Source organism: Wolffia australiana, chromosome 5 (genome assembly GCF_029677425.1).
Source record: "Wolffia australiana isolate 7733 chromosome 5, ASM2967742v1".
NCBI lineage: Eukaryota > Viridiplantae > Streptophyta > Magnoliopsida > Alismatales > Araceae > Wolffia > Wolffia australiana.
The window spans coordinates 2,253,656-2,269,276 of record NC_135839.1 but is presented as its reverse complement, the minus strand read 5'-3'; the positions used below and the strand labels follow the sequence as shown (position 1 = coordinate 2,269,276).

The following is a 15,621-nucleotide window of genomic DNA, read 5'->3' as shown; positions in this document are numbered from 1 at the left end:
ATTAGAATCAAAATGCAATGCTAATTTCATTCAAAACCACTTCTAGGGCATGTACATTTCGCCCATGCCTTGGCATTTTAGAATTGTTCAAGAAGAAGATTTAAATACAAATCAGAAACTTACAAATTTGAGTGCAGAATCAAGAACTGTCGACTTCCAAAGCAACTCTTGTGTCCTTCCTGGCCAAATCCTTGGAGAGAGCTTCAAAAAGTGATTTTTGCCCATTTCCAGACCTCTATTTAAAGAGCCAATCCTAGAAATTGTAGACGGGGAAAAGACAAACATGACCTCAAAATTTCAGCCCGATCTGACGGTTAGATCTCAAGATATCGCCATTTTACTGAGGATTAATCCTAACTGTCGGATTAATTTATCTCTCCTCCAATGAGTTAGGAAATGGCGCTTCCTGATTGGCTGCCGCATTTTTTTCTCTTTTCCCCCCTTCTTGGATTGCGATCTGACATGGCATTGTCCGTGCCCGCCGCCAGCAATCATTGGGGAATAATCGTTTTCTTTAAAAGGCTAGGATGATGCCATGTCGCCGTTCTCTTTTATTCTTCTAAAAAAATGGAGAAAACGACAACTTAAGCCGCAATTTTTGACCTATGCATTGTCGATTTCTGCGTGCATTTAATGCACGCGGCGAATCGGCGCTGCATGCGTCTTAAGTCACGTGTGTCGGTTAGCGCTTGCATTAAATACACACGGCTGACCGATTAACGTGCAAAGAAAAAGCACGTGCGTCGGTTGCCAGATGCATTTAATGCACGCAGCTAACCGACGCGGCATTTTAAAAAAATCAAAACATACCTTTCTTGCTGACCACACCACGTCGTAAATTCCGAAGTCCGAACTAATGGTTGGCCCATTATTTCTCTTTCTTAATGATTAAATAATATTTATCCACTTATTCGCCCGAATTTTGGGCGAATGACGTGGATGCCCCTTGATATATAATTAAATATATTATAAAATGCCAAATATAGAATATATGTTATTTTAATATGACAAATTCATTTCTTAACTAAATATTGGTCAGAAAATTATATAAAAATATGGAAAAAATCCATAAAAATTAGGAAAGTCCTTACCAACCTTTATCCAAGTATTTAAGGCCCTGTAAAAAATATTTCTTCACTGAAATGAGGTTAAATTCCATGTAAAAAAAATGATAAAATTTAGAATTAATAGTCAAATCAAAGCGTAAGTCATTTTTCTTCATTTTTATATGATAACATGCAAATATGGTCATTAAAACACATAAATATAATGAAAAATTCATCAATTAATCAAGATAATTTGCAAGTTATCAGAGTCCCCTTGATTTCTCAGAAAACATGGCACTGTAATCTGAATTATTTCTCTCCTTAAAATATAATTGCACTTACATGTGCTTATTAATTATTAGGTGTCATATCAAATAGTGCCCCTCAAATTCTTTGCATGGTAAGCTGCATTATTTTACTCCTAGAGTAAAAAATGTCGCGTGTATGCACTTTCTTGGTTGTCAAAATTTCATTTATAGTGGCTTAAGTGCTCCCTTTTTTAGTGGGTCCTCATCTTCACCTTTATTTAGAATCAAAATTGCATTGATTGTAATTTAAGCCATGAGATGTATTTCATTGGTCCTTGTCATCCTCACCAATAAAAGAAAAATAATACATCATAAATGATTCTTTATTGTGGTATCATGACTCTCAATGCCAACAAAATGCCTTTTCCTGATAGTTGACAAGTCAATCATCGGTCGCACCCATAAACAGATGTAGCCAATGATTGAACACATTCTAAACACATGATTCCAACATATGACAGAACAAGAATTAAAACTGAAAATTATGAAACCTTTTTTTTTAAATTTTGTGATTGTAATGTGGCATTCTGGGCCATGAATGGATGCTTGGAAAACTCTTATCCATGCAGAAAAAAACTGAAAATAAATTTAAAATTGATCCCTAAAATAAGGTAAACTAAAATCACCTTGTAGGGAACTCACTCCACCCTTGAATTGGTACTTGGGAGAGTGCCTTGAAGCTTTTCATATGCCTGCCTTCTATAAGTATCCACATGATCAAAGGACTCTTGGATCTCCACCACCAACTCTTCTTCAACATCTAGTTGATCTCCTCGCCATCAAGATGTCCTTATGGAATGAGTGAAGAATGAGTCGAAGAAGACAATCGGGGGCATATATGGCAAGCACGAGCAGGTAAAATGGATGTCCCCGTATTTATACCTATTAGTAACTTTTCATAAAGCCCCTAAATTATGTCTTTCAAAGTCATTTACTCTTATGCGTGCAACGCTCTAAGCCCTTCTACCAATCCAGTTAATAACTTAAAAGTACGAATACCATTTATTGGCCAGCCTTAATAATTAAATATATCAGTATAAATATTAATTAATCAAGAAAATAGGTTAAGTTTTCAGCAAATGGGATTACAAGCTACACCTTGTGCTCTAGAAGATACTGAGTAGTGTGTGAACTCTATCATAGAACCTTTATCATCATATAATCCTTTATCCACCCAAGCTCTCAAATAACTAAGACTATTATTAATCATCAAACCAGAATCCATCCTTCAGTTATTACAGGTGCATAATGAGAGTCACTTGACAGCGACTTCTCCACTGTCCTTATTACACTAAAGATAATCATAAATATCATGCTATTTTAGTAATTGACTTCGTGCATTTTATATTACCATTTTTGTTAAAATATATAAAATATATTTCTCATCCCCAAATCGCCATACAAAAGTGCATTTAATCACAATCATCATCTCCTGTGGAGACATCTATTTCTCATCACTAACCTGTCAAATTACAAGTCACAGTTTATAATTTTTTTATTGATTTACTCAAATATCAACGACAATTACTCAAATACCTCAAAATTAGAGTTTACTTTGTGTGATCTCCTCTTATAAATCAAGGTGAGCAGAAAAGTTTTCCCTCACAGCTCTATTTTAGTACGTTTAATATTGATAAGTTTTCACACACCTCTAATATCTTATTTAAAAAATGTACAATGGTTCAGTTGGCAGGATGGTCTTGTCAACCATCAGGACATCCCAGGTTTCAAACTCTGCAGCCTTAGTGTGGAATATTAGTTTAGTTTTTGGTCTGTTTTGCAGTTTCCACCTGAATTGGTAACAAAACTTTCAGTCTGCCTATCAATCTTGAATCGATGGTCTCGCTTTGGTGTGTTATTGCCTAAGTAAAAAATAAAGAACCCTAATTGTGCACAGGGTGGAGGGAAATCACTTAATTTTTTTTAACTCAAGGAGATGATGATACGGCACCTCTGCCAAATTGGCTTACCCATTGACTTGGATTCATGTTTTCGACTACAACTGGTCGGATCAATATGTTTAAGAGACCAAAGCACACAAAACTAAGATTCCAATCGAAGAAAAATATCAAAAACAAGAATCCTCAATTTTACTTTATTTCGCTTCTGGCCCTTTTTTTTCCATTTTTATAGAGAGCAAAATAGAGAGCAAGAGAGAGAGAGACATAAATAAAGATAGAAGGAGAGAGCAAAATAGTTTGTACGAGAGAGAAAAAGACACAGACATAAATAGAGATAGAGGGCGAGAGCAAAATAGAGTAATAGAGAGAAAAAGACAGAGAGACATAAATAGAGATAGAGAGGGAGAGAGAAAAATAGAGAGCAAGAGAGTTGAAAAAGACAGAGAAATACAGATAGAGAGAATGAGAGATAGATAGATAGAGAGAGAGAGAGAGAGAGAGAGACAGCTTGAGAGCGCGAGGGGGATAGTGAGAGAAAAAAATTGAGAGAGCAAGAGAGAGAAAGAGAGGAAGATAGGGAGCAAGACAGAGAGAGAGAAACATAGATGGAGACAGAAAGACAGAGAGATAGATAGAGAGAGAGAGAGAGCCAGAGCGAGAAAAAGAGATGGAGAGAGCAAGAGAGGAGAGAGGAGAGATAGAGAAAGAGCAAGAGAGAGAAAGAAAGAGAGAGAGAGAGATGGAGAAAGAGCAAGAGAGAGAAAAAGAGATGGAGAAAGAGCAAGAGATAGAGGAAGAAAGAAATGGAGATAGAGGAAGATAGAGATAGAGAGTGAAAGATAAAGATAAATAGAAGGAAATATAGATAGAGAGAGAGAGAAAAAGGAGAGATAAAGTGAGTGAGAGATAGAAAGATTGATTCACTAGATGAATTTCTCAAAGAATAGCCAAACGTGTCAACAAACAGAACACAAACACAAACCGGACTTTTTACGCCTTCATTTGTTGACAAAACCGTTTTGTTTATTGATGAACAACAAAATTCCATTCCCTAATTGAGTTGCCGATTGGTCGGCGCCCAAGAGAGAAAATTGTATCCATTATTGACAAGGTCTGAGAACTAAGTCTTCCCCAAATGAAAATATCAGGACTGAATCAATAGTCTACCATCATTTTTTACATCAAAAATACTTTAAAAATGCTTTGTTTATTTTCTTTTTCGTTGCCGTTTTCATTTACACAGCATTCAGGAGGGTACCCGAGAAAAAATTGAATCGACTATTGACAATTGGGCCACAATTTTGGTGATACCCAGGAAATAAAATTGAATATGCGATCGAGAAGCGGCATATACTAAGATAAAAAAATATCGAAATCTACATACCGGGCATAATTATTGACGTGTCGATCAGGGCTCTCCACCGCCCATGCTTCTCTCCAGAGCCATCTGTAAGATCTTCATCAGGCCCTCAAATCTGATCTTCTTATTCATCGATAGAACCCCGATAAACACTCACCAGCCTAGCCTTCAATTCCTTGATCGCCTGTAGCCTCTGATAGTAGAAGAACTTGAGAGACTGCAAAAACATTCAAAAATTTAGGGACTCTAATCTTCTTTGTCATCTTAATCGACTTCATAACATGAATATTCATCCGAAATGACTTAATTAAATCCAGATGAATCTTACCCCTCTTCTCTGTATCTCGATAGACCGTTCCATCGCCTCCGACTTTGATAGGAGGGTTTCGGGTATCAGCTTAGTAGGGGGCCTGTAATTCTTGCCTCTGTAGATGATGATCGCGTGGGTTCTTCTGATTTTCTCCACGGCAACCAAGACGCCCCCGGTCTGCAGCTCGAGCAGGCTGGCCGTGAAGGCAACCTGCATTGGTTCCTCTTGGAAGGTCATAACCTTCACCACTTCTCGGTGCTTCCAGTGCATGTGAATGCTGGCCACAGTTCCGTCGTACACGCCTCGTCTCCCTGTTCAGATAATCATCATGTTCTTCCTCTCAATTTCTGAGATGCAAGTGTAAGATTATCTGGATTTTGATGAAGAAGTTATTTGGATTTGGGAGATTACTGAAGCATAATTTACAAATGTAGACAGAAACCTTAAGTAAGGTTTATAAGAGGTAGAGATGTCGGATGGCATGCTGGCTGAAGACTTGACGAGGAAGATGCAATTAGGGTTCAAATTCCAATAGGACAATGATGATGAGAAAACTTATCAACATATGCATCCTGGAGGCAGACGAAAGATGAGGACAATACCGGTGAAGATTTAAGGACAAGTTTCGATTAAATACAGTTTCATAATGTGATTCTCTCTACCTCACCTCTTTCAGATGACGAGAGAATGAGGGCGGCAAGTCTGTGTACTCGGCATTGCTCTTGCTGTGGGATGACGATGAATAATAATTAGTTCATCGTCATCACCATCATCCATATATAGATACGATGACAATATTCTATCCACAGGCGATTATGATGATGATGGCAGATGATGATGATGAATTTGTTGTCCTCATACTGAAGAGAATAAAGAGGAAGTCTGGAAACAGATTACCAAGACAACTTCACTTGATTCTTCTTGGCTCCTAAGGGAAGGCTACAAATATTTAAAGGGAAAACTACCTAAGCAACAAAAGATCAAACTACCTCTAGTTGGGTGAAATGAAAGATATCATCTAAAAAAAAAAGAGGTCAGGAGGTTCATATCAGATCTCAATAATTGGGAAAATCATCTAGTGCTTTTTCGTTAAGAAATTCCTAGAGAATTAGCAACGCATGAGGTTAAGCAAGAACATGGGCAAGTATGTATTGCTGATGTAGAGATCTGAGTTTTATGAGTTTTAGGCTAATAATTGACGGGATGAACTTATGAATTTGAAAACTAGAAAGATTAAATAATGAAAATTTTCTGTTCTTCGTACCTAGAAGCAAGAATTCGTCCATTTTAAGGCCAATCTTGCGTAGGGACTGTCTCTCCTCTTCGGTAAGAAATTCCGGGTCTGCCGTCTCCTCTGTGAGTCTCCACTTCGAATTCAGCCTTGATAGCTGAGCCTCTGATCTCTCCAACTTGAACTTAATCTAATAAAAAAGTAAGTAGATTAATAAAATTTGAATGTTCCCCAATTTCAAGAGAAATAAGAAGAGAATTTCACCGATCGAAGTTGTCGCTCCAGCCCTCTAATCTCCTTCTCAATCTTTTCCTTTTCAGCATTTAATTTTGCCTGCTTTTCAGAATCCACATCTCTGATGGAACCCTTATAACATGATTCTATTGCAGAGAACTCCCTAACAGTTCCTGCTTCGCTTTGTATTGCCAAATCAACATCTCTATTCAAATAAACATCCATCGATCTCAAACGGGCAGTTTCCTCATGAAGTTGCATGTCTCTCAGCGCCCTTTCTCTCTCTAAAACTGAACCTGCGACCTTTGGTGAAACATAGTCTTTCCCTCTGTACAGTATTATGAAGAACTTGTTTCGCAAAAGTAGCACACCCCCTGTTAGGCGCTGCAGATGATTTCAATCCTTTAGTCAGCATTTCAAAGAAATTACATTTTCTGACATTCTATGGAAACTTCAAAAACATTGGGGATGCGGATAATCTATTTGGGTTTTCTTCATTCGTTTCTTCGTTCAAAAACAAATAGATTTTTCATGGGATTGTTTGTTTCCAGATAAATTATAAGAGGCGCTGCATATGATTTCAATAATTTGTCAGTAATTGAAGGTTCTCAGAGAAGTTAAAATAACTTTTGGGGCCGGATAAGGTATTGGTCTTTCTTTTTCATTACGATCCAATCACATTTAATTTTCATTAGGTGGTTTATTTTGAGAGAACGCATTATCAACTCAACAATTCAAAGTTCTTTCTCTCATTAGGCAAATGAATAGTATGATCTTTCCACTTGCCTTCAGTTCATTTGCCATTTTCTCATTGTCCGTGTTCACAATGCCCACTTTGACGGCGATCTTTGCAATCGGACTTTTCTCCCACAGCTTGATGATGGCAGACGCTAGTCCTTGCAATCCGGAGTTCTTGCCTTGTTAAAAAAAGGTAAATCAGTATCATCCAGTAAAAAAGATCCACAGAAACTTCTCGTTAAAAGAAAAACTAACTTCTTACCGAGAGCAAAGTGGGTGGGGAGAGGTGGGGCAAGATTTCTTAAATAGGTCAGCTCATCGTCGGTTAATGTAGGCCCCACATTAGGTGGGCAAACCCTGAAAGGAGGCTTAAACCCAGGAATAGCTTCTGGGAGCAGGTCGGCATCCACCGGCAACGGCGTTGACCACCACCAGTCAACGAAACGGGGGCCCAGCCCATCAAGAAGCCTGTTGACTTCTCTCTCATAGAGAGTTCCCCTGACAGGTTCATTGGAATCACCCGCGTCAGCCCATTTGTTTTCCTGGCTTGAGCAATCTTCCACGGGAATTGTCGATGATTTCTCTGCTTCATGAATATAATTGCTGTTTTCTCTGAGGACAACGAGGGAATCCCTCTTAGTCCAGACCACCAGCCCACCCGTTTTGATCTACTTATCAGATGCAATAAAAGTAAAACATTCGAAGTCAGAAGTCACTTCATCACGTTGAGTTAAGGTTATTTCATAAATAATCACAAAATAATGGAGCATCATGCTTAATTTTTTCTGTATTTTCAACTTTAATAGGTGATGTTACACAAGAATTTTCAGCCGCCAGAATCAGATTATGATTTCTGTGATAATGTTTTCTGAGTGCCAGGTGATCAACTGATGTCGATGTTCATGAAAAAAAAATGATAAGGTAATTTGGCACAAAGAGTTAACAGACAATCTGGGTGATTCTAAAGTAAAAAATTGGATTATTTCTATCCCAACAAGTGAATTTAAGCTCTTGTTAGAAAACTATATTAGGCCGCTTGGTCTCATGTTGATTGTCAGATCAAGCAAGTTCTGTCAATTTTAGAATTGGGAAGCAGTACCATGTTTTTCTAAACTGAGAAAATAATCATAAACCCATGGCAATCATAGCTGTTGTTAGAAAACTAAATCTTGTAGTTTTTTTCTAATCATGATGATCAGATCGAGGAAGTCCTTCAAATTTTATGGCAGATTATAATTGACAAGTTATTGCTTTCTGGGTCTCAGCTCATCAACTTCTGTCAATGTTCATGAATAAAAATAAAAAAATGGAAATTTCTCACAGCGAGTGACCAAGATGAAAGTTAAAGCAAAACTTGTAGTAAATCCTGAAGGAAAAAAAATCTGAATTTAAGTTTTTGCCACTTAATTACAACAGGAATCTCGCTCTTATGTTGACGATCAGATCGAGCAACTCGTTCCAAATTTGGGCCAGATTATGATGTGAAAATAATAATTTCAGTGTCTAAAAATCATCAACAGCTGTAAATATTCATGAAATCAATTTTAAATGGTGCTTAGCTCAAAGAATTATCAACAACGAAATCCAAGAAAGCAGCTTAAAGACAATGTAGGTGAATCCTTGAGAAAAAATATGGATTTTTCCTATCCACATGGTTGAATTTCAATTTCAGCTTATGTCAGACCTCTATTTCAGGAAGCTAGATCTAATGTTCATGATCAGATCAAGCAGGTTCCCTCAGATCAAGTAAGAAAGAAGTCCACGCAAGCAGTTTACAAACAATGTAGGTAGAATCCTAGTGAAAAAATTCGGGATTCTTCCTATCCACATTATTGAATCTCAGCTTTTGTCAGACCATTATATCAGGAAGCTAGTTATTATATGGATGATCAGATGAAGCAAGAGATTATTCAAAAACTAATTCAGGCAAGTTATTCTAGTTTCGATGATCAGATCAAGCAAGTCTATAAAAATTGAATTAGAAAATCTCCACCTCGACGATCTCCCTTGCTCTGTCCATATTACGGCTGAGGGGCTCCACAAATTTAACCATGACGAGCTCATTCCTCCTCCAAGTGGCCCTAATCTCGTCCACAACGTCATCCGTCACCCCTGCCTTCTTCGCCTTAACCCAGTTCTTCATCCCCTTCGCTTCCTCCCTCAACTTCACAAGCACTTCTTCCGGCAGTATCATCTCCGCCGCAGTCACCACCCTCTTTTTCTTCTCCCTCGGAAACCGTAATTGCTGCTCGTACCCACTCCATGGCGCCTGAACCCCTTCATTACCCTGCACCGATTTCAGTCGCGAGAGTCTCCGAAGAATGTTCTTCCCGTGATCTTGATTTTCCCCAATTGGGCGACAACGATGCTCATTCCCCCTCGAATCTAGGTTTTCCGGCGCAGAACGATGACTCCTCTCCACCATCTTCCCCAATTTCGATTCCCCAATTCGACCTAGGGTTTCCGCCGTGGAACAATGGCTCTTCCCAATTCCATCAAGATCTTCAATTTCTACGCCCGCAATCAGCCGGCTGATCCGATCCAGGGTTTCCTCCGCCGATTGATCCCGATCACGATTCCTCCTCTCGAAAATCGACGATTCGGCCGATTCTTCCTCCTCCGCGAGGCGCGCGATGCCGCGAACGATCTTCTTGATGGCGGCCCGGCTTCTTCCGCCGCGGACCGTCTCCGTGAGAGATCTGTCGCCATGGCGGCCGTTCTTCTTCCTGCCGCCCGATGGCGTTCCAGAGAGGTCAAGGACGTCATCCGGCGCCATGGCTGGTGGGTTCTTCGCCCAGGGAGGTGCGGGGAGCTTGGATTGATCGGATATCGTCGGCCATGCCTTGCTGATTGCAGAGATCGGAGAGGAGATCCGACGAGAGCTGCTCTGCGGGAGTGGAAGAAGCGAGAGCGACACGGTACTGGCCATGAAATCTTGAAAGAGAGCTCAGCATACAGGGTTTATATACTGTTGCCATTATATACGACCTAATATTTGTTATATTTTATGGTATAAATCACAATAAAATATAAAGGGTTAATATCACTGTACAGCCCAAACCAGGTCCAAAGTCTGCGAGTTAACCTTAGCTTTTTTTTTGGTACGGTATATCCCAAACTCACTAAGTCGTCTGCGATATATCTTGGTGATGACGTGGAGTCCATCGTGGTTGCCAGGTGGATCTCCGGCCAGATTTTGACCTGGCGGAACCCACTTGGCAGCCATGCTGGATTCCACGTCATCACCGGGATATGTCGACCTGCCAAGGGTTTTTCGATAAGAGAGAGAGGGGCATTCTAGAGAGAGAGAGAAGCGGCCTAGAGAGAGAGAGAGAAGGAGAGAGAGGTTCTAGAGAGAGAAAGAGAGGTGTTCTAGAGAGAGAGGCATTTTGTAGAGAGAGAAAGGGAGAGAGAGGCGCTCTAGAGAGACCTGACCTCTCTCTCTCTAGAAAGAGAGGTGTTCTAGAGAGAGAGGCATTTTGTAGAGAGAGAAAGGGAGAGACAGGCGCTCTAGAGAGACTCGACCTCTCTCTCTCTCTAGAAAGAGAGGTGTTCTAGAGAGAGAGTCATTCTGCTGGACTTCGGTCGGGTCTCTCTAGAGAGAGGCGCTCTAGAGAGACCCTCTCTCTCTCTCTCTAGAAAGAGAGGTGTTCTAGAGAGAGAGGCGTTCTGCCTGACTTCAGTCGGGTCTCTCTCCCTTTCTCTCTCTACAAAATGCCTCTCTCTCTAGAACACCTCTCTTTCTCTCTCTAGAACCTCTCTCTCCTCTCACTCTCTAGGCTGCTTTTCTCTCTCTCTCTCTCTCTAGAATGCCCCTCTCTCTCTTATCGGAAAGCCCTTGGCAGGTCGACATATCCCGCTGATGACGTGGAATCCAGCATGGCTGCCAGGTGGGTTCCGCCAGGTCAAAATCTGGCCGGAGATCCACCTGGCAGCCACGATGGACTCCACGTCATCACTAGGATATATCGTAGACGACTTAGTGAGTTTGGGATATACCGTACCAAAAAAAAGCTAAGGTTAACTCGCAGACTTTGGACCTGGTTTGGGCTGTACCGTGATATTAACCCAAATATAAATGCCTAATATATTTTAATATTTATATGAGATGTAATTAATACATGCATTCATTTATTTAGGTTTGTACTTGTAGTCATGGATTACTTGCCTCTAGACATGGTCGTTCTGTTCTTTTGGTGCAAATTTGTGCGAATTGTTCGTTCTATTCGGTTTTCCGAACAGAACAAAACGAACTCGAACAGAACATCGAACAGACCTGTGTGCTGTTCTTTTGTTCGCTTTGTGCGAATTTTAGTCTAATTTTGTGTGAATGTGCGAATTTGTGCGAATGTGCGATTTTTGTTCATTTTTGAAAAAGAAAAAGAACAGGACAAAGAACAAGGGCATGTGCTGCTCTTTTGTGCGAATTTTGTGTTCGTTTCAAACGAACAGAACATAACAACCATGTCTACTTACCTCTTGTCCTTAGAGAACACCATGGTCAGACAGAAATTTGTTAAGATCAGACTGAACGTTGATTATCAGATTGGGATTTAATATTAGGTCATATTTTATAATGTAAATACAATACAACGTACAATGAATCTGAGTCCCGAGTCCCATGTTTCAATAATCCCCTCTTCAAGTCACAAACCGAATATTGAGTAATATTGTATAAAAAAACATATTTTCATAAATGATATGAGAAAATATGGATTAAAAATTAAGGGATATCAAAATAAATTGTTCACACGAGAGAAAGGGTATCTAGAAGCAAATCATGATTTGAAACCGCATAAACATCTGGAAAAAATCACTAGATTAAGAGATGAAGTCAAATAAAAATATCCTTAATGGCGACCAATATCCTAATTATATCATCTCTATCACACCTAGGATAACCCACAAGTCTCTAATAAAGCTCAGAAATTCTGAAATGGCGATGTAATGTTTTCTAACTGGACATAGTAGATTATTTAATAAAAAAATTTACATTAATTTTGGAAATTTTAGATTATTTAACACACTTGATGGATCTCAATACTCACTATCTTTCAATCAGCCCACACAAGTAGGAAGCAAGTTCAAGATGAATTTTACAATAACCCAGGTCTCTTTTTATAGATCAGAGGGTATGGATAGAAAGAGAAAAGGACGACGAAGCAACACTGAAAATTTCAGCTCGGTCGGAGTTGTAGATCAAAAGTTATGGCCGTTTGAAGTTGAAGCAATCCTAACCCTTGATTTTTTTTCTCTCATCATCATCATCTCTGATGCTTCCTCGTTTTCTGTTTTTGGTTAAACTATCAAATCCATTAGATTCCTCGTCTCTTGTATTCCGCAGGGGGGCGCTTTTCATATTCCGTGCCACGTGTACCTGAAAAGAGGACAAAGAAAAACAAAGAAAAAAACATTAAAAAACCTCTTTCTCGATGCTGACGTGGCGGCGCATCAGCGCACCACATCACCCTCTTTTTTCTTCTATTTTCTTTGTTTGAAATGAGTGGACGTGAGCGTGCCACGTCACCCTGCGCCAAAAGAAAAGCCAAAAAACACTTTAAAAATTCATATTAAATAAAATAAAAGCCCAAAAAATACATATGAATATATATATAGACTCAAAAAATCATATCTTTCCAAATTTAATGTCGAAAATGCCAAAAAAATCATATTATGTCCAAAAAAGTATACTCTTTTAGAATCTATTGTCAGAAAAGTCTTAAAAATACATAAAAATTGTAGAAAATTCTGAAATTCATTCTAAAAATAGATTGAACCATTTTAAGCTTGATAACATGCAAATATAGTAATTTAATGCAGATAAACTTGTAAATATGATCATATAAGGTACTAAAAATGTATGTTATCAGTAGGGCCTATGACGTGGATCCATTCGCCAATCCTCATAACGTTCTTCCCTAAGAGGAGCACAAAATTCAAAAAATGGAGCCCTCAACCATAAAAAAGAGGAAGAGTTTTCATGGAGGGTGATAAGGAATAATACAATGACATTTATTAAGTGTGCATGTGTATAAATATTCTCTTCCTTTATGTACTTTCCTCATTTTGGCTAGCCTTCAGGACAAGACTCAATAGGATCTGAGTTTTTCAATATGGGTGATGAAAGTGAGATGAGCTCAAATTTGGAGCATTAATTTATATTTATTGTTTGATTAAATAAATAAAAAATCACAAACCTTGACTTGTAAAAAACTTTTATTTATTATCGATGAGCAAGGGTCATCTCCACAAGGGACCAAAATTAGGGTTGAGAATGCCTTAATATTGTGATTACGGGATGAGAAGAGATATTTATAAGTTAAGAATATGATGTGATGGGAAAATGATAATTAAACATAGATATATGTAATAATGAATGTATAAAATGAATGCAATAACTGGTTGTGGTGAGTGACCATGGTGGATCGATAGCCAATTTCAATAGGTGTTATGAATGGGGTGGATTCAGATGGATAGACGTAGATGGTTTGATGTAAATGGATGGATGTCTAGAAAAAGGCAATGAAATAAGTGCAAGAATACTCACACTATATCCGTTTATACCGCCAGGATTAAAGAAATTTAAGACACCAAGAGAGCTCCTCCACTTCTCTTTCACTTTTTAACTTCAATAAACGTTGAACACCAAGGAAGCTTGATGGATTATAAAATCAATTTTTTTCATTCCACCCACTAAAGTAGGATAAATTCTTAGATGATTTTTACATTGATAGAGAGCGTATTTTTAGATAAAATCAAAACATCAGATAGAGGGGAGATATATGGAGATATATGAAACTACTCTCAAAATTCCTGAAACTCCTTCTGGATTGTTAGATATCAAGATTTAAAGTTGAAACATTCTCAATCGTCCTATTTCTTCTCTCCTCTTTAATACATGTGGCACGAAATTTTAGAAAAATAAGAAGTCAAAATAAACTCCTTGAATAGTTCCTGAGTATATATATTACTTCATAAAAAATTAAAATATATATTCTGACTTAGAAAATATTTTATTTAAATATTTACCATTATAACGTTTTAAAAATAAATATTATGACATAAAAATGTATTTTATTTACAAAACTAATCTAAAAAATTCTTTAAAATATATAATGACTTAGAAAAAAAGTATCTAAGCCTGGTTCTCTTTTTTCATTTTGTGTTTAGCCCTTTGAAAGCATGGCCCCCTAATTTTGGGCACCCATTCCAGGTGCACCCAGTTTTTTTGGGCCATTGGATGGCCATCTACATCCAAAAAAGAAATGGGTAGTAAAATCAGATTCAATTGCTGCACAGGTTTCTTACTTGCGCTACTCGGAATCACATTACACCGATGACCACACCCACTTATAGGTGGATCTATGCAAATCCATCAAAATTTCACCTCATCATTCACGTGCATTCCAAGTATAAATAAATTCTGTCACATAATAAAGCGTAAAAGTAATGTTAGCAAAATTAAAATGCACTAAAGCATTGAGACGAGAACTAAGGGAAAGTCTGGTTGTTTATTATCACCCAATTGGATTTTAAAGAAGTTAAAGTAAAATCCAATTAACTGTGGAGACTATAATGATAATATGCATTTTATGGTTATCATTTCCAAAAAGGTAAATTTACCCTTTTAAAATTCATGCCTGACAGTCATCTTGGATATCTGATAACTATATTGAACACAATTTTGGTTGTATGTCAACAAAATTTGATAACGTACTCTTTTCAAACAGTATATAACTTTATTTTTATATTACTAATGTTCATTTATAGAATCTCATGAGATTTTCTATTCTCAAAATTTTTAATTTTTATTAGGTTTATATACATAATAACAAAATTAATATATACCCGTAAATACTTAACATTATCATCCATTTTTTTATTCAGATAGAAAATAGAGAAAATATTTAAGAAAGATTTTTTTGAAGAGAAAGATATTTGGTGCTTAAACAATCTATGTATGTAAATTCTTGAAGAGGTCAAAACCTTCAGATGTGTTTGTTCATAAAGTCATGATAATTCGTCTGTAATTTGAAATTTACACATGCTAATAAGGACAGCCAGAATAACCCCTCCTAGAAAGAAATATATTTTAATGTGTATGTGCACATATAAAATGAATAAAAATATTCTTATTTCCCCTCATTAAGGGATCTCATAAAATCAATATGTGAAAGGTATATATAATACAATATATTCAATATTTTCAAATATATAAAAATAAAATAATTTTCACATCATCTTAATAATTATATATGTGTATTGAACCAGGATAGTTGCATTAAGATGATCGGAAAATCTATCCATCATTACTTCGTATCGATAATTTAATAATTTGTTTGTGATTACTTTTCAAAATCACAAGCATTAACTTAAGAGATCGAACTTGAAGGTGAATCATAATATATATACCCAAGGTATCCCTAATTTCAATTCATTATAAATTGTGAAATAATATAATAATACATTTTTCATGTGTTGACCACGGTTTAC

At 37.4% G+C, this 15,621-nt stretch overlaps 1 protein-coding gene across 2 annotated transcripts; it reads right to left on the bottom strand.

Moving 5' to 3' along the window:
• Window positions 1–4,443: 4,443 nt before the first annotated feature.
• On the bottom strand, window positions 4,444–10,076 carry CRS1 (maize chloroplast splicing factor-like protein). Of its 2 annotated transcripts, none has more exons than XM_078574993.1 (8): window positions 9,122–10,076; window positions 7,391–7,796; window positions 7,177–7,307; window positions 6,421–6,774; window positions 6,190–6,346; window positions 4,944–5,236; window positions 4,773–4,832; window positions 4,444–4,711 (listed from the first exon to the last, which is right to left on the bottom strand). In XM_078574993.1, exons 1-8 carry the CDS (start codon window positions 10,055–10,057, stop codon window positions 4,664–4,666), a joined length of 2,385 nt encoding a protein of 794 aa, XP_078431119.1. In that variant the 5' UTR covers window positions 10,058–10,076; the 3' UTR covers window positions 4,444–4,663. The 2 variants fall into 2 exon arrangements, with proteins under 2 accessions (XP_078431119.1, XP_078431120.1); XM_078574994.1 differs by having other exon boundaries at window positions 4,444–4,702.
• Between the last annotated feature and the right edge of the window lie 5,545 nt (window positions 10,077–15,621).

Excerpts from the sequence above, each read along its gene's own strand:
- CRS1 (XM_078574993.1), bottom strand. The coding sequence starts at position 10,057 with ATGGCCAGTACCGTGTCGCTCTCGCTTCTTCCACTCCCGCAGAGCAGC. Across the intron at positions 7,308-7,390 it reads CCCCACCCACTTTGCTCTCG|GCAAGAACTCCGGATTGCAA; the intron begins GTAAGAAGTTAG and ends TTTTTTAACAAG. Across the intron at positions 5,237-6,189 it reads GGACGAATTCTTGCTTCTAG|GGAGACGAGGCGTGTACGAC; the intron begins GTACGAAGAACA and ends TTATCTGAACAG.